Source organism: Enoplosus armatus, chromosome 1 (genome assembly GCF_043641665.1).
Source record: "Enoplosus armatus isolate fEnoArm2 chromosome 1, fEnoArm2.hap1, whole genome shotgun sequence".
NCBI lineage: Eukaryota > Metazoa > Chordata > Actinopteri > Centrarchiformes > Enoplosidae > Enoplosus > Enoplosus armatus.
This window is the reverse complement of record NC_092180.1, coordinates 28,637,443-28,656,469: the sequence shown is the minus strand read 5'-3', so window position 1 is coordinate 28,656,469 and position 19,027 is coordinate 28,637,443. Positions and strand designations below refer to the sequence as shown.

Here is a 19,027-nt window from a genome sequence, read left to right as displayed (position 1 = left end):
TTTAGGGCGGGTGCGTGCGCCGGCAAATAAAAACTGTCACTGTCGAGCTGAAATCAGTAAAGCTGAAAGTGATGACTCCGAACTACCGATTAACATGACAGCCATATGGAAAGTTCCTATTAGGATGAAATAGCGCGACTTTAAAAAACATAAAGGTTGAGCTAAAAATGTGTTTTCTCTTTCGCTTTCTTCTCTTTTTGCATACCTTCTGTTCTATTTCTTATTCTGTTGATACTCAAATGACTGCAACACATACAGGATATACATATACAGATGGGTATATATATATATATATATATATATATATATATATATATATATATATATATATATATATATATATGTATATATATATATATATATCTTAAAAGTCAATAAGGTAAGGTGGAGGTTAATTGGATGCTTTCTATCTTAAATGCATACCTTCCAGTATCCCCCAGGGTTGTCCTAGGGCCATTATTGTTTTAATTAAATATTCATAATTGAACATTTGCCTGCTCATGTGATCTCTTACTTTATGCAGACAATGCTGCATTATAGTAAAAAAAAAATATATATATATATATATATATATATATATGATGAGTGCTGAGATGCAGAATAATTCAATCAGGCTTATCTGACAATAAATGATTTTCCAGTCATTTAGGGAACATTTAGGCCACTCTGTTTGGAGCTTTGGTCAATCTGAGAGCAGCTCTTTCTGTAGCTCTAACGCAATATCACTTTGACTCTGCTGCCACCTGCTGCTCAAAATCAAATGTATGAGGGTTCTATTCAAGTTATCGTCCCATACACATTTAGTCCTGGGACATTTTGAAAATTGTATGAAGAAGTTCCCGGCTAACCCTAACCCCGCAAGGTCTTTACCTCCCACCTCCAGCCTCCGGGCTGCAGCTTTGGTGGTCACTGAAGCAAAAAGCAAAAACCCGGGTGTGGGAGGAGTTCAGGGTGGTTATGGAGAAGACCTTTAATTTGGCCTTAACTCGACTTAAGACGACTCGGCTTGGCTCAGGCTGTCCTCAGAAGGGGGTGGGAGTGGGGGACTGCTGACCAGGACTGGGGATATTGCCGAGTGGTGGAAAGAGCACTTTGAGAAACTTATGGGAGTTTGCCTATCCAGTCTACATGCGTTCTGAGGACTGTGTCCCCCGGGGGGTCCTGTGGTGGGGGTACTGCAGTAGTATGAGCCATCCGGTCCTTCTATAACCAAAGTGAGAGCTGTGTCCATATACTCGATACAAAGTCAAATACGTTTTCGGTGGGTGTTGGCCTCCGCCAGGGTTGTCCCTTGTCACCGATTCTGTTTGTAATATTCACAAACAGGATCTCAAGGCGCAGCCGTGGGGGAGGAGAGCGTCCAGTTTGAGGACCTCAGACTCGCTCTCTGCTCTTTGCAGATGATGTGGTTCTGTTGGCTTGGGCGGTTTGCAGCCGAGCGCGAAGCCAAAAGCTCACAGGGGATCACTTTTACATACGTTTTCCTCATTATTTGGCAACTCTGGTAACGTTTAATAGGAATATCCAACATTGTAACACTATGTATAGTATGTATACAGAAAATAAGGAAAAGCATAATAGGTCCTCTTTAACCTTTATGGAGTAGCATGGAGGTAATACGCTCCTGTAATGGAGAGAACTGACACACAACACATGCAGTTACGGCAAATAAATACACTAAATACGAATGTCTGCGTCTCTGCAAGTGTTGGAGGGAGTGTGGAGAAATCTATGCCAACTTCATCCATATATTTTTTAATGTTGTGTGTTAAAGGGGAAATAGATTGCATTATTGTGCCTTATTTAGGTATAATACCCCCTGAAATATCAGACAAAATTATGAATATGTATGCCATGTACTTTCTTCCGACTCCCCAGACCTGCCGTCCTCGAGCCGTTCGCCTGGAATTATGGAATTAAGGGCACATTTACCCACGTCTTGTGAAAATATACAAATATAAAAGATAGTCCTGCTGCTACAGGCCCGAGACCGCTGGGGGACTTCCCATGATGCACCGAGCTTTCCTCCTCTCCCTCTCCATCTTTACACATTCACGTCCCTCCAATGCATGTTACTTAGCTTTATATCTTCCCCTGGAGCTTCTTTGTGCTTTCTCGTCTCGCAGGTTCCTGTGGATCATGGTCCTGGTACGCCTGGCTGCTGCTGCCGCCATGGGCCCGCTTGACTTGACTACATTACTTTGACAGGGAAGATTGAGATGTTCATAGTGACACCCAAATTTCATTGGGAGGATTTAACAGAAGAGGAAAGAGAACCTAGACCTTCCATGACCTTCGGGACAAGACTGGCTGCAGGAGAAATGAGAAACTCACCTGCCACACACTTTTGGCAGTTACGTAAAACTGACAATGTGGCTACATTTTGAGGCTTAAATGAGATGTATAATGTCATCTACACAGCAGTGACAGGAGAGAGCTTTAAAGTGACTTTTTAAAATCGGCCCAAGAAGGCACAGCACACCCTGAGGTTGGAAAAAAAAATAATAATAACAAGATTTTTAATGTTTGACTCTGAAACTGACTTCTCCTGACATGTATTTGCTATGTCCACAGCATACCGTCCATGTGTTTACTATTAGGAGTATTAGCAATATTTGTCCTTTTCGTCGTTTGTTCCATTCATCTTAAAGCAGTATTCATTTTGGATTTTTGGCCAGCTTGTTATCACGGATTATTAGTTATCAATTCATTTTCAGCTAATAATTGAATCTCTGTTCCTCCTTTACCACTTGCCTGTCCCAGCATGCACTGGGTGGAAGTACTAACAGACTTTTACCCAAACCTCTGACCCATTTAGATGTATTTTCCACCACACACACACACACACACACACACACACACACACAAAGCAGAACAAAACACATTTTATATGTCGTCATTTATTGAAATGTGATGGATGCGATTGCTGGCAACAGTGCTCTACTTGTGCTAAAAGCTTTAAGAGTGAAGACGGGTTGTACGGGAAGAGTTTCTTTGCCTGCAGCCTTGTTATCACCTCTCTGAGCTCTGACAGACAGAGGACCGCTCTGGCTGATGTTTCACAGGTCACCTGACCCGACGCAGCTGCCGCGATTGGACACGGCGTTCGCCCACTCTGCGACGACGGCAGCGGTGGCGACGTCTCTGGTCTTTCTTCCAGCGCGGCGTTAGATTCGCTCAGTGACTCATGTCGCTTGTGCTTGATCGGCTCTGGTGGTCCACTAATTTCCCATTTCACATCCATGGCGCTAGGCTGACTTTTCTCAGGTACGGACGACCCCGGCTCACGCTGAGAAACCTCCATGTTCTCTGGATCGGACTCGTCAGAACTGCCGTACTCGACGAGGCGAGGCCCGGCAGCCGACCTGATCATTCCCACTGGTGAAGTGGCATCTGTGGGTTGGACGCCGGAGCTGAACTCAGCTTGACCTGGCTCACCTTCGTACGTCGGTGCAGACGTATCACCACCGCACAAGGCAGACGATGACGCCGGCCGCAGAGAGAGACGGCAGTCGGGCACACCGATTCTTCCGCACGCCGCAGTGAAGCCCTGCCAGTCGGCCCCGAGGTACTTGAGGTACCGCACGAAGTACTCCAGAAAGCAGGCTTCGGTGGAGATGAGGAAGTCGAGGAGTGTGCTGTGGTCGAAGGAGATGCTCTGAAGCAGCAGCAGGAAGTGGCAGTGAGGGTTGCAGCCGGAGGCGCAGGCCACCTCCAGCGCCGCAAGGTCGTCCAACCCCGAACACAGTCTGCAAAGAGAGGCGGGCGGCTCGGTTAGCTCATTTTTGAAAACATGGACCGCACCTACTGATTTCACCGACTGGCATCTCTCCCCCGGTGTGAAAGTGTGTTACATCTGTCATTCACATCTGTTTCAGTCTGCAAGATGGACAAATTCAAGCATGCATTTCCTGTTTTGGTGTGATCTCCAGCCTTTGTTCAACTCCCCCCCCCGAGCGTGTTATATAGTTTGTGTTCATCAACACCAATATTTGTCCAACAGGCCGTTTATAGATTGAGATGGCTCTGATCAATATTTATTTATGACATCGCATCCTTTTTTCAGGGCTCGGCGTGGGGAGATTTTGGCTAATGTTTGTCAAACTGTTTTTTGTTTTTTTTTGCTGACCTTTTTGTTAAAAGCTGCGGTGAGTAGAAGTTTCCGTTTGTAGAAAATTTTGAAAAGTGGCACAAAACCCAAAGAGGTATTAGCCAGCACCAAAATAACAAGAATTGAGAATAAAAATAGCAATTATATCCTATATATTCAAGCATAATAGACATTTTTGTTACCAAATGGTCAGAAATAGTAGGAAGACGCATAGATTTCTGTCAAATAAGGCAACACAGACTCATGCTGTACACGGACCGGACCGTACAGGTGACTGTCGTGCCCCCCCCCCCCGAAGGCAGTCGCTGAAAAATATGAGACAGAAAAATATGTATGGGACACTCAGTAGAGTACCCAGGCTTTCTCTGTTGCTCCCTGCGTCTTTGCATCTGCTGTACCTGTGATGGAGGAATATGGAAAGTAAAGCCTTGGCTGCCTCCATCATGTCGTCGTCCTGCTCCCCGAACAGCACGCTGACCCAGCAGCAGCGGTGAGGGACCTCCGTCGGCTGGACACCGTACCGCATCGTCAGGAAGCCCCACAGACTCTGTAGATACCCATAAACCTCTTTGGCACTTTCCACTCGTGCTGTAAGAGGGAAAAGGGGGGGGGGGGGGGGGGGGGTATCGGCATGGCAACTTAACTCATATGCGAGACGAGTGCCCCCTGCTGGGGAAATGCTGTGTGGTGTCCGGATTCCCTCTTCTTACCATGTTACTGACCCATAAGGATGGTGGTGCTGCTACAGTGTCTTATTTGTTGTTCTGAAAACTATACGCCCCCTGCGCTATTGTCAAAACAGGACCAACAAATAATCGCGATTAATGATTCACTTTTGTTCTGTTCACAACGGCTGCTCATTGAAACGATGCAGCCATTGGCAAAAGTGTCGATTGACCGTCAAATAGCTCTGGACCAGTGTTCCACCTCTCACTCTGCTTTGTTCTGGAACTGTTGTGACGAAGAAGAAGAAGAAGAAGAAGAAGAAGAAGAAGAAGGAGAGACATCCGGTGACGGCAGACTAGCAACGGGGAAACCCAAAGCCGTGTTTGCACATTTTCATGCAGACGGAAAGCAAGAAATATGGTCTGATAGGAGCTGAAACAAAAAGAACCTGCCCACTGGCAAAAATATATTTTGTATCACAGGCAACAAACCATAACTGTAACAGCAGACCTGGATTAAACATAAATATATCAAGAACAGAAGCGAATGTGACTAAATATCTGTGACTATATCTAAATAGGTGAATAATAATAAATAATATTCAAGAGACGAACTTCCCTTGATTGTGGAATCTGATGATTACGCCAACAGGCCTATCGACACTTCACATTAACATCATCATTCATCTGGAGGGTTAGGGTTGAGGTCAGATGAATGTCAGTCCAATGTCCGCTCTTCTCTAAGCTCCTGGAGGAAATGTCTCTGCGTTCACCGGCCAGCTGCTACCTGTGTCCGCCCGCTGTCTACAGTGCAGTGCACTGGGCTTTTAGCGCTGAAAACGGCGCAATGAGAGCAGTGAGAGTAAACGGCAGACAAGACGCAGTTTAGAGACCAGCTGGTGAACACGGTGGAGCATTTAGCGGCTAAAGAGCCAGGTATCTCCCTCAGGAGTCGGCGGAGACCAAAACACAGAGCTAAAAGAGAGAGAATACTGGGCCCGACATTCGCCAACAACTTGCTCTTGTGTCTGTTTGCGAACACACTTCACATATCAGCTTTATAAGGTTATAATATATCGGTCCAGGTTGTTGCGCTGCCCCCAAGTGGCAAAAAAAAAAAAAACGTTCACTTCAAACTCACGGCTCCCTCAACCTGTTGCACAGTGTGCCGTGTGTGTGCTGGTGCTGTGGTTTTCATGGCGGACTCTCACCCGTTCTAGCAGCAGCGCGCACGCGAAGCTCGATGGACTTGAGAAGAAGCAGGCCGACGGCTCTCAGCATGGCGCAGTCCGGCCTCTGACCTCCATCGCGCCTGGTCCCGCCGAAGAAGGAGGCCGACTTCACTTGAACGCTCTGCAGCCAGTCGGCGGCCACTGCAGTCAGCACATTCTGGGCCAGCGCGCCGGCGTCAGAGTTGGGGTGCTCATATTCCAGCCCGGCGAGGCTCTGCCCTTCGCCCAAAGCCCAGTCCTCTCCGGCCTTCTGGAGAACGGCTCTCTTCAGAAGCAGCAGCGCCCGCTTTTTGGCGAAATACTCAGCGGACGAGCGGCCGATCACCGCCAGGAGCGCTGAGGAGTGGATGTGGGTCATTCTCTGACTCTTCAGGCAGACGCCGGCCCCACATATGGAACCGGACGCGGTCAGCACCTCCAGCAGGTCCGCCACCAGGCAGAACGTTGTCCCCCAGTGTCTGTTGCAGGTAAAATCCTCGGCTCTCTCCTCTGGGAGAAACTTTGAACATAAAGCGCTTACGCTGGAGTCAAAAGCTGCCAGAAGTTTCCCAAGGATCTCTGACGGAACAGAAAGCGCATTGCATTCAGAAGGAGAGACTGAGACGCTGCAACACAACAAGGGTTACACACTGCAAGCGACCTGGGCTGCTCCGTGCCGACCATTCTCCGGGTACAAACTATCATTACAAACTATCCCTTCAGTGAAATGAGTCAGGCAAGAACTAGGCAGGAATCTGGGACCTTCACACAAGGAACCTGCATTGCTGCCTCTCAGAACTCGGGACATTTTAGGGACATGAGCAGCTCAAAAGAGTCTTCATTTATATATATCTCCAGGCCCCAAGCGGCAGCACTGACCCGCACTTCTATCAAGTCTGAGGCGCAAGAGGCGTGTGTGTTTTGGCCTTGGCCTACTTTTCGGGGACACACTTCAGACTAAAGACCAGTTAGTTGGAGGGGGGGCGGCTTGTCCAATTGGGGACCAAAGCTGATTTTTGGTCAGTGGTTAAGGTGTAGGTTAAAGGTTACGCAAGTAGCGGCCATGGTTAGGGTGAGGGTAAGTCTCCAGGAAATGAATGTGAGTCCATGTAATGTCCCAAAGAAGTGACCTAATTCAATGTGTGTGTGTGTGTGTGTGTGTGTGTGTGTGTGTGTGAAAAGATATAATGAAATGAATACAAGTCCAGAGATAAGAGGGAACCACCACAGGCAAATTTAAGTCAAACACTAATGGTCAGCATGGCTCCTTATATAGACAGGTCATCCCCCAGCCTGTTACACACCCTGGTCTGGATCTCAGGACAGACCAAACGTTTCGGGGGGGGGGGGCGCATCCCTCAGCCACATAGTACACCAACATGAAGCCGGAGACGTTCAGGAGGAGGGCCACTTGCCGACTGACGTGCCCTGGTTTTGGCGAGACAGTTCGGCGGGTTCGCGGGGATCAGCAGAGCGTGGCCGTCACTCGGGTCTCGGCTAAGTGAAATGCACAAAAACCCGTACCTTGATGGGCCCCTTTAAGGAGCCTCTTTAAGACCTCTGTCAGTGACCACAGGCAGGCATCCAATTCGGCGCCGGGGGGCGAGCTGTGGAATGCCTGCGCGCACCTCTGCTCCCAGACGCGGCTGACAGTCCTCTGAGAAAAGAAAGCACATGTTGTACACGTACGTCGGTCAAATAGTCGCCCGCTGGTCCCTGCTGATCCGCTCAAGTCAGTGTACCTATGTAGAACCTTAGCACCCCCCTCCATCTGAATCTCCCGTTTCCATGGCCACGATTCGTAGGGCAGCTTTTAGGCCAAACTCCTTGACACCGTGTCACTGCATGCATTTTGCCAAATTCGTGGGGGAAGTTCCTAAAAAATGATTGTCATGCACGGTAGGGTACAGGGCTCGGGACTGCGGGGGACTAGATGCTTACTCCACTTCCAGCGTGGACTGTTCGTCATACAGCGAAACAGCCAGACCCACGGCTGCTGCAACCTTCCTTAGGCGCCGTTTTGGACACGCTCCCTCACACTGTCAGATTTAGTGTCTCTGGTGACCCCCCGGGATCTCGAATTTGAAAGGTCTTGAAAAGCCAGTAAATGAGCTTTGACACAAGATAAACAGATTGCATGCTGCATGCATATATATATATATATATATATATATATATATATATACATATACATACAGTGCTTAACAAATTTATTAGACCACCTGTCTTATAAATTTAAACACAAATATTTTAGAAATCTGTCAAAAACTCTCTCAAAACTAAAACTTGTATTGTTATTTATTAGGCAAATAACAAACTGGAACAACTAAATAGTCCTTATTCACATATATTAACCAAAAATCTTAATATTCTGTACGACCTCCTTTGGCCCTGATAACAGCTTGCAATCTTTGCAACCACTAAAACAAATGTTTCTGTTCAGGAATGCAAGTAAATAACTGTAATCTGGCATCTCAATCAAAAAATAATAATTTGCTTTACTATTTCTTTCTGCTTTTTTTGCAAAACAGTAAATTTGAGAATTCATGGATAACAACAATAATTCTATTTTAGCATTAAAGAGATCATTTTGATTAAAGAGCTTGGCTTGCACATACTGGTGGATTAACCATTACAGAGACATCAGATATTTTAATGTTTTCTAAGCAAAGTTGGCTAAAAACCTCAGTGTTTCCTGTCCTGAAAACTCACAGACTTCTGGAGCTGATAGAAAACACACGCTGACACGCTCTTCGCAGCCAGATGTGAGATGACCTGGTCCTCATCCTGGAAGTGACGGACCTGGTGGAACAGTGGGCGTCTTAGGATGCAATGGTAGAAAATATGTATAGCGTTCAAATGACGACTGTGTGCTTTTTAAGAGTGAGGCACTCACAAGTTGCGACATGAGATCCAGGTCTCGAAGCAACACCGTCAGGACCTCCACGCAGTACGCGGCGACGGCCGGAGGCAGACTCTGAGACGTCAGGCCGGAGGCGATCTTCTCCGCCAGAGTCACGCTGATGCCGCTCAGCTCCGAGCTGTCGCCTCGGCGATGCTCTGCGGGACCTCTGCCCTCGCCGGGCACCGGTCCGCGAACCCCGGAAATGATCGCGCCCGCCACATCGCGGGGACTTTGGCTGGGCAGTGAGCCCGCCAGGAGACACCTGTACGCATCTGCCAGGCAGCCAGAGCGCTCGCTCGCAGTGGACCGGACCGCCGTGTGCTCCATGACGCCGCCTCTTCCGCATGGACCTGCCACGTGACACACGCGGAAGCAGGGCCACAACCAATGGGCCAACAAGCTCAGTCAAGTTGCCGGTAGTTAATAAAATGAGGCGCGTGCTACATCCGCCTTCAAAATAAAAGTTCAGCTTCTGGGGGACTAGGTGTCAACGACGGCTTGAATCAGGACAGTAAACATGGACTGATGCCCAAGTTGTCCAGTAGAAACTTTTTCTTTTCTTTTCTTTTTTTTCTTTTTGCATTTTTCAAACAGCATAATCAACATAATTTTGTTGACCATTTACTTACTTAATATAAAATAGAAGCCGAAGAAGTAACTGGTAAGGCTTAGAAATATTCCTCCTTGTAGTTGTATCTCTACATTGTACATATCGACGGGGACCCGCTAGAAACAGCTGCTGGACTGGACTGTGTGCCAATCGGCACTCTTCTGCTTTCTTAGTTGTATTCCACCGTTTACCGGGATATTTTGTATACTCAAGCCAGATTTCAATCGCCTCCACCCTCCATGTGTTCTTATCCAGTATGTTAACGAGAGTTTGGTCCTCCACAGTGTTCACGACGAATATACATTCATGGGCATCAACTGGTTCTGCTCCTATGCAGAATCTCCAATTTCTGTTTTGAATCCTGATGAGCTACAATGGGCTACATATCATATAAAATAGCTAGCTTTGAGTTGCATGTTTAGTCTTAAATGCCCCCCCCCCGTTTTTCAGATAATTGCAGATGTATACATTTTGCAGTCGGTTTACGTTTGAGGAAATCATGCTTTTATTCTGAACGACTTGAGGCGGAAGTCTAATTGTTTTTGCTGCTGAGGTCAAACTGATGTGCTCGCAGAGAGACTTTGTTGTTAAAGCCGATCGTTCCACGGCGAAACGATGCCCAACTTTGCCGAGGCTGACATCTAGGGAAGTTTTGGTAAGAGTGCGTTGCCGTTAAGTGTTGGCTTTGGCTCGAAGGGGACGGAAATATGCAGCTTTGACAACTCCAATTTCTCCCCGTCTGGAAGCTGATTGGCTAAGTTCAACGTCGCTCAGTGTCTGTCAAGTAAGTCTTTGTTTCATAGCATCAAAGCTGTTGTGTTTGTCGGTGAATATGTCGAAACAACTTTTAATATCGGTGCGCCCGGTGTGCTGTGGCTCTCCTCCGTAACCCAACTCTGCGAGCTCACACACACACACACACACACACACACAAAAAGTCAACACACGCGAGCGAGCTATCGCTGGTGAGCTTGTTAGCCTTGTTGGCTAACCAGCGTTAGCTAGCAGCCTGGGATAAATGTAGCCGTAAACCAAAGTTCTGTTCAAGAATCTCGCATTCACTACGTTTTCTGCAGTGCGTGAAGTGTACTGTCTCCGCCTAGCCGTTTGGCCCCCTCGGTTGTTTTTTTTTGTCAGTGTATCGCTATTGTTTACTTGTGCGTGGTTTGCATTATGTTAGCAAATAAAGCCATTCTATTGTCCATTGTGGGTTTTTTGTTTTTTCATCAACCAGTTAAGCTAACCAAATAAAACTGTGAGCGTCTGGTGTGACGGCCGGATAACGTTACGCTTTCTGCTCTCTGCCTTGTTGCTACGTTGGTGCCATTTGGTTGTAACAATAAGGCGTTAGCTCATTTTAAACCTGAGCTGTTCCCATTAGCAACTTGTGCATTTGCAACATTCCTCTCATTTGACATTCCTGTTGTTGTGGGTGTTGTTGTTGTTGTTATTATTATTATTAGCAGCAGCAGCAGCAGTAATATGCCCATAACAAATCCACTGTATTCATAGAGACGTTAATTAACTAAACCAAGTAAAGATTGTTTTAATTTGATCAGCAAGTGTTTGCAGCTTCTCACCTTTTTAGCTGACTTGCTAAAAATGTGGGTGTGTGTGTGTTTATGTGTGTGTGTGTGTGTGTGTGTGTATTGCAGGAACAACTATTGCAGACTATTGGAGGGCACCCTCTCAGTCCTCTCTCAGCCTTCCTGACCGTGCAGCTGTATATTTACAGGTGCACCTCCGATATGACTAAGAGAAGCGCGTCTCTTCAGCTTGTCAAAAGGTATATATATATATATATGTTGTTGTTGTTGTTTTTTATCACACTGTCACACTTTTTTTTTACTCGGTTCAAATGTTTGAACAAAATAAGCAATTTCTCTCAACAAGAGATATTATGTGAACCTTTTGTATGCTCACGCAGTCTAAATCCAGCTGCTATGTCCTCTACACATGACCAGATTGGAAAGTTTAACTTAAACCTGCCGCACATCTCTTAAACTTCACTTAGACATTGTGGAGTTCATTATCAGGACAGAGTTTTGCAGCTCAAGTAAAGTTTTAATAATGCATTCACTAATCTGTCACCGTGTGTGAAGACGGCACGACGCTTAGGTGTCAAACGAATGTAACTGTGCAATTGTCACATCTACCTTGCCAACTTCCTTGATTGCCATTTCGTGTATGTATTTCGATGTTTTGCCAACCATTGATGATTTGATCTGGTTTATTTTAGCTGATACCCGATCGGTTAAAATATGACCTCATTGGCCCCAATACTGCGGCGGCCCTGAGAGCCCAAAACACAAGCGAGTTAAGGAAACGTCTCCATCAACGCATGCGCGGCATTTAGAGAACAAGTTGGGAATACAAATACACAAAACCACGGCGGAAGTTTCCAGAGGACTGTCTTGCTGTGCGGCCTGACCAAAACAGCGGAGAAATGGTACAAAAACAAACAACAGAAAAACAAAAGTAATTCGCGTTTATGATGAGTTTTTTTATTAGATCACCGTTTCAAGACGAAAACAAGAAAGCAGAGCGTCATTTTCCTCGTTAGAAGCCTCTAACATTTTTCTAATTGAACGACCGGATGAAACACAGGCCTGAGTGAGTAAAGAGTTTGTCATTGCGTGTCGTGTCTTTGACCGAAAAACACAGCTTTTCAGCAACACTGACAATGTGCAGGAGTTGCTGGGCTTCATTCTCCGAAGCACCCGTCTACCAGGTGTGCTTTTGACAATGTTCAACTCAAGTTGAAATAGCAGTGACACGTGTGACGCATGCACATTGTTTTGGCTGCTAGAACATTTTTGTAGCCATCAGGTCACCAACCCTTTGCAGGGGAGTCACTGACTGCCCCCTGCGCACACTCAACCCAGTTTTTCCAAGACGTACAGAATTGCATTCACTGGTTTTTCCTAACAGAGGTTAGCTACAGATGAACATTCCCATTACGAAATGTGACAGGATGCTGAACCACCACTGCAGAAGGAACCCTGAGCTTCATGAGGAGCTGCAGATCCAGGCCGCAGTGGCGGCGGGGGATGTCTGCACTGTCAGGAGAATGCTGGAGCAAGGATACTCGCCTAAGATTCGTGACGCCAACGGCTGGACGCTGCTCCACTTCTCTGCTGCCAAAGGAAAAGAGAGATGTGTTCGGGTCTTTCTGGAGCACGGAGGTCAGAGGCTTTGTCCCTTTTTGTTTTTTTTTTCGTCTCCCTTCTGAAGTTGGTGGTTAGCATTATGCCATGACAGATTTTTTCGGTCCAAACACTAGAGGGCATTCTTTTACTGGAAGAGACAGCCTTTCAATCACCTCTGTGTTGGTTGAAAGCCTTTCACCATGCCACACACATGGTTTCATCTGGCAAACAGGCTGACAGAAATCCCTTGAAACACTTACAAATGCCATACATCTACAGAAAATCCATCTGTATGTGCAGTTATATACATCTCATACTGTGAATAAGCATTTGAAGTTACAATTTATTATGACTGCATCACTGTACTTCACTTAGCTGGAAGTCCAGACACCAGGATGGTTGGGGTGTTTTCTGTTAGATGCAGTCGAAGAAGAAATATCAAACCCACGTGGCGGAGGCTGCTTCAACCGTTGCCACATGTGGAGGCAACAAATACAGTTTACCTGCCAATCCACAAACGATTTGGAGCAGCTCAGTTGTAGATGAGCTCCAAATTGCAACAGCAGAGCCACCTTGTTGCACCCTGAAACTGTGCTACTTTGTATTTAGTCCTGGCTGAAACATGCCCTGCCCCCACAAGTTTCTCCCGTAATAGTCTTTGCGTTGTTCATGGACAACAGAAATTCACGTGCTTTGCCCGTTTTCGTCTTCAAATCAGCAATTTGAACAGAAATTCAACCAAAAACAGAAAACCGCTTATATCTATATTATCTGCCCCTACTGCATTTCTACAAAAACACTGTCATTGGCGATGGATGGATGGATGGATGGATGGATGGATGGGTGGGTGGGTGGGTGGGTAAGTAGATACACAGGCCTACCGGGCTTGTTCCACCACCAACAAAATGACCTGGATAACAACCAAAGTCTTATCTTCGGAAAGTTTTTTTATCTGTTTGACTTCCTCTGTGCTGATTTAAGTCCCCATGCAGAGGTAATTCCATGTTTTCGGACAGAGGACACGCATAGCATAGGTGCACCAGCATCAGTTACACCTATTTTGTTACAATACTTCAAGGTCCCCTGTAGCTTTGATTGTATCTCAATTGGTGGTCCTTAGTTGAGTCTTTTTTGCACAAAAAGCTGCAATCTCAACACTGACGTATTATCAACTAATGAAATTGTCATGGTTGGCAATCTTTTCACTTTCCAAACACTTTCCAGCTGCCAAGGTAAGCATAGATGAACTGTTCCTCTTAAGTTAGCGACCCCTCAAAAGAAAAAAATATATCAAATGACCTGGATGATGCTAGCGTGTATAACTGTTGTCATGTAATCCATGCCCATTTGAAATTGATCAGAACAGTTACAGGAGGTTTAAAGGTTTGACCTCGAGGGAATCTGTTGCCTCACCATCATGTCTGAACTCCAACTAACCCAAAGCTTTGAAGGGGGGGGACCGTCAACGGTCACTGACAAAAAAAAAAGTATTTTTTGCTAGTCACCATTATTAGCTTAAGCTTACGGCATTTTACACTGCGCAAATTAGCCTAGCGGCTAGCTCACTGCATCTCCCGACTGAACACCCCGGGTGAATTTCAGCGCTACGTAATGTAACTATGGATTTTTGAGATACTGTGTATATTTAATAATGGCTTTCTTTCCACTCTCCTCTGTGCAGCTGACCCCACAGTGAAGGACTTTATTGGTGGCTTCACAGCACTTCACTATGCTGCTATGCATGGCAGAGCACGCATTGCCCGGCTGATGCTAGAATCCGAGTTTCGCAGTGACATTATAAATGCAAAGAGCAACGACGGCTGGACGCCACTGCACGTGGCCGCCCACTACGGCCGAGACTCATTCGTACGCCTCCTCCTCGAGTTCAGGGCCGAGGTGGACCCGCTGAGTGACAAAGGGACCACACCACTGCAGTTGGCCATCATCCGCGAGCGCTCCAGCTGTGTGCGCATCCTCCTGGACCACAGCGCCAACATTGACATTCAAAATGGCTTCTTGCTGCGATACGCCGTGATCAAAGGCAATCACTCATACTGCCGCATGTTCCTGCAGAGGGGAGCGGATACTAATCTGGGCCGTCTTGAAGACGGCCAGACCCCCTTGCACCTGTCAGCCCTCAGGGATGACGTGCTATGCGCCCAGATGCTCTACGCGTACGGAGCTGACACCAACACCAGGAACTACGAGGGCCAAACGCCGGTAGCTGTGTCCGTTAGCATGTCCGGGATCAGCCGGCCCTGTCTGGACTTCCTGCAGGAGGTCACCAGTGAGTCTCGCCAACACACTACCTATCACACGAGCACACAAGTGTTACACATAGGGATCTGTTTCCACCAAATGTCTGAGGACAGTTTAAAAAAGAAAAATGCCATGTCATTATCATTAGGAAATAATGGATTGATTACTTTAATTGATCAGTCTATAAAGTGCATAATAATGATAACAATAATTCATTTAAAATCCCCAGACGTATTAGATTTACTTGATAGAACCAAATGTTTGGTGTTATTACATGTTAAATTACTTAAGCTACAAATCCCTCACTAAAATAGTCATCAAGTACTTTTCTGCAATCAATTTTTTTGATTCACTTGATTTTGAAACTTGGAAAAAGGAGGGAAAAAATTGTCCTCATATGCTTTTACACTGATTTCGATAGCATCTGCAGTTCGGTGTATTGCAGGCGAGATCTATATAAAAGGGTTCCAAGAGAGGTTTTTATTGTAAGTTGAGAGGAGGAATATGTTGAGAAATGTATAGAGTGAAATAGGGCTGCTTGCCAACAGAAGGTTCTAATGACCAGCGTTCAAGTGACGGAACAATCCCAGGTTGGAGGAACAGGAGAGCACATTACCTGAAGCATTATGATTTAGTAGGAACAATGGCTGCATTCCTCAACTCTACCCCCTGAACTTTGATATCAAAGATATCAAAGAGCTGTGCGCTGATTCAGACAAGCCCTTTCAGAGACTCCAAACCCTCAGCCAGATCACGTATCTGCTGGCTTATTGATTACACCCCTGCCTCCTGGATTAACTCATGAAAGGCTCGTTTCCACGCAGAATGACAGGCGCCCAGCTCTTTTCGACTGCTGCTGCAAGTCGGTGTTTTCTCATGTCACGTATGGCGACATGCAAAGGAAAATGTCAGAGAAAACGTCACATATAATACCTCCATCATTGCTGAGTCTAGATTTGAAATCCATGAATCATAAAAAAAAAACAAAAAACAAATATCCGCAATGTCGTCGGCTGTTCAATTCTGAACAATGACGTTTAGAAATGACAAATGTCATGTACGATAGCTTATAGCCCTTTTCCAGTCTGCACAACCCATAACCTGGCCCGCTCATAACCTTTCTGAGAGCCTTTATGAGGCTTTGGTTCGAGGTTCGTGAGTTTTACAAACCGTGATGTTTTGGATCTACTTCATTAAAGAGAAAGGACCAACCTTTTATCTTTTTTTCTTCTTTTTTTTGTTGTTGCTCCGTTTGGTAATCGAGTAAAGTGAGCGGAAGTAATATTGTCACTGATTTTCTTTCATGTTTGGCGATTTCAATCAGGCCAAGACTTCAATCAACATATTAACTGTGCCACAAGGGGGATAAACACTCTGGTTCTTTGCTATACATTCAAAAATAGCTACAGAGTGGAATAGCTGCCTGCGTTCGGGAAGAGCGGCCATCTTGCTGAGGTCAAAGCATGTACAAAGTATGACGCATACCCCCAGCGGCACGAGACTTTCAGGCCAATCAGCGGCCGCCTTACAGCCTGCGCTACGTGACGCAGTCTGGAGCACGTTCCGGGACCCCACCGAAGACATCTTAATTAATTTGTAAAACAACAGAAGCAGCTGTACCCAAAGCCACAGTTAAATCATTCCACAACCAGTGGAGGAAGAGCAGTGTCCATGGCAGCGGAGTCACTTTACCCAAATCAGACTGAAAACACCCACGCACATCACTTCCTGGAATCAAGGGGATTCTTCCCAGCCGTTTGCATACAGCCGATAACAGAGGGGATACTGGGTGATTTGGGGAACTGATTAATGCCTCTGGCAAGCTGTTGGAAAACCGCGCAGCTGAAATAGGGACGTTTAAGCTTCATAATGGATGTACAAGCACGGGGGATTGAGATGGCGGCCAATGACGGTGTCTTTTTTTTTTTTTTTTTTGTTGATACTAGTGATGCCAGTCAGAAAGTTATTTACTCGCTAGAACCATCTTACTGACTGTACTGAAGTGACACAGGCACGGCTGGCATGACTGCTGCAAGGCTTAATTAGGTTACAGATCCCTTGTCTCTGGCCACACAGCTAGCTGACAAAGTTAAGCTAATGCGCTAAAAGAGTTAGCGCAACAAGAGAAATCACCTATTCCTCAGAGTTCCCCAATTTCTGATCAGGCGGGCTTGACAAACCTTTAGACGCATGACGTTATCCATACCTACAACAGACAATATTTTATTTAACCTTACATGATATGAAGCGAGAGCTACAAACACGAGCACTTTCGATCATCGCCTCAGTCCAATCCTTATCAAGTTTAACTGTAGTAGTCTTTCAGGGCTTTTTGACCGGCGGTGGCAGCTCGTATGTGATACAAATTCAATTTGAAAGCCATCACTCCTTCGATTTCCGGGAGGTTATGCAGCCCACCACTCTAAGGTGATTCGTGTTGGCTTTCCAGTGTTTTGCCTCCAGCTGACACCGTGACGGAATCACGACGTCTGCGCTAAAAGGGTCCATGCAAAAAGGAGGAATGAGGGGGCATGGGTTGTTATCATTCAAGTCACGCACTTCACACACAAATGGGCAGCTCGCCACGAAGACACGTAACAGACCCGCAAACGCAATTGCTTTCATTTCATATTCCTAATCGGCACATATAAACACCCATACCGACTTATCTGCAATCAGCTAAAAATCGGCCGATAAAATCAGCCCACCAATATGTCTCTCAGGCTGTGGTAATGAGCCCCCCCTCCCGGGTGTTATTCCGCTGTGTAACGGCTGTTTCTGTTTCACTTTCAGGACAACCCCGGACCCTGCAAGACTTGTGTCGAATAAAAATCCGTCACTGCATCGGCCTTCAAAGCTTGAAATTCTTGGAGGATCTACCAATTGCAAAGGTCATGAAAGACTATTTAAAACACAAGTTTGACAATGTGTGAAGGCAGTGACAATAGAAGAGGAGAGGGTCACGGGAAAAAAAAACCCCTCTTGCTATCATTTATACAGGCTATGCAATCGCCACGCTCTACGTCTGGAAGAACGGCTCCGCAGGTGCGTTCTGTGCAACGCCGAGGGATACGCAGTCCACTTTGTTCGTCTAGTTCAACACATCTAAATGTAGAGTTCTCTGCTCCTGTTGCTGAAGAATGGAAATGGATCCACCTCATGTGCGCAACGGCCACGAGTGCTTTGGGGGAAAAGAAAACCTCATTTGACGGCAGATAGCATTGTTAACAGTTAATTACCGTTTATGTTGTTACTGTAAAAATATGCATGATGTTCTCCTTGCTGGGTCATATTGTCATCGAGTGTATACTTGCCAATGAGTATGTTTGAAGTAATACTACAACAAACAACCAATCGAAATTTCTGACCTGCCAGAAAATCCATCTGATCGGCCAGATCATTGATCGTTCAGCAGCCAATCTGGTGTAAATTGTTTTTGGGGGGGGGGGGGGGCTTAATCTGTCCTCCGAGCTCACTGCTGATGCTTTGGAGCCGAACTGAATTTTAAAATGTCAACAGTAAGCTGAGAGGACATTTTTAACAAAAATCAGGGAGTGTGTGTGTGCGTGTGTGTATGTATGTGTATATGTGTATGTATGTATGTATGTGTGTGTGTGTGTGTGTGTGTGTGTGTGTGTTTAAAAAAAAAAAAACAATTACAGGATTGAATTTAGATACATTTTTTATTTTCTAACGACACGAGCAAGAATACAACATGCAATTGAAATGATTTTTGGAACTTAAGTGCGGCGCCTGGATCAGTTGGAACACTGATCAAGTTCCTTCGTCCGTCTCGACACTACATGCGAGTACATTTTGAGTTTGGAGCGAGTGCACTGTGAGAGAATCCCGTTCTGAAAGCACCGCCTCCACTCACTATGAAGCAGGCTGACGATGGAGTCACGAATGATGAGGTCTGCTTTGGACAACACTGACACACAATCGCTAGAAGCCACAGTCGATGTAAATATGTGACATGTACAACAGATATTTTTGTAGAATTTATTTAAGCAATGATCTCTGGTATTAATGTATTTAAGGTTTGGAAAGTATTGTGATCCGTTTGGTGTGACTCAAGTATTTCTTTTGTGTGCGTGTGTGTGTGTGTGTGTGTCCG

The 19,027-nt window shown here is 45.9% G+C and overlaps 2 protein-coding genes across 2 annotated transcripts; one reads left to right on the top strand and one right to left on the bottom strand.

Moving 5' to 3' along the window:
- Positions 1-2,896: 2,896 nt before the first annotated feature.
- On the bottom strand, positions 2,897-10,143 carry lins1 (lines homolog 1). Its single transcript, XM_070906812.1, has 7 exons — positions 10,127-10,143; positions 8,884-9,292; positions 8,700-8,789; positions 7,512-7,644; positions 5,988-6,566; positions 4,510-4,699; positions 2,897-3,749 (listed from the first exon to the last, which is right to left on the bottom strand). Exons 1-7 carry the CDS (start codon positions 10,141-10,143, stop codon positions 2,897-2,899), a joined length of 2,271 nt encoding a protein of 756 aa, XP_070762913.1.
- Positions 10,144-10,217: 74 nt separating this feature from the next.
- On the top strand, positions 10,218-17,940 carry asb7 (ankyrin repeat and SOCS box containing 7). The gene is made up of 5 exons (XM_070909618.1): positions 10,218-10,286; positions 11,158-11,288; positions 12,476-12,687; positions 14,333-14,938; positions 17,704-17,940. The coding sequence occupies exons 2-5, from the start codon at positions 11,251-11,253 to the stop codon at positions 17,841-17,843; spliced, it is 996 nt and encodes a 331-aa protein (XP_070765719.1). The 5' UTR covers positions 10,218-10,286; positions 11,158-11,250; the 3' UTR covers positions 17,844-17,940.
- The last annotated feature ends 1,087 nt before the right edge of the window (positions 17,941-19,027 follow it).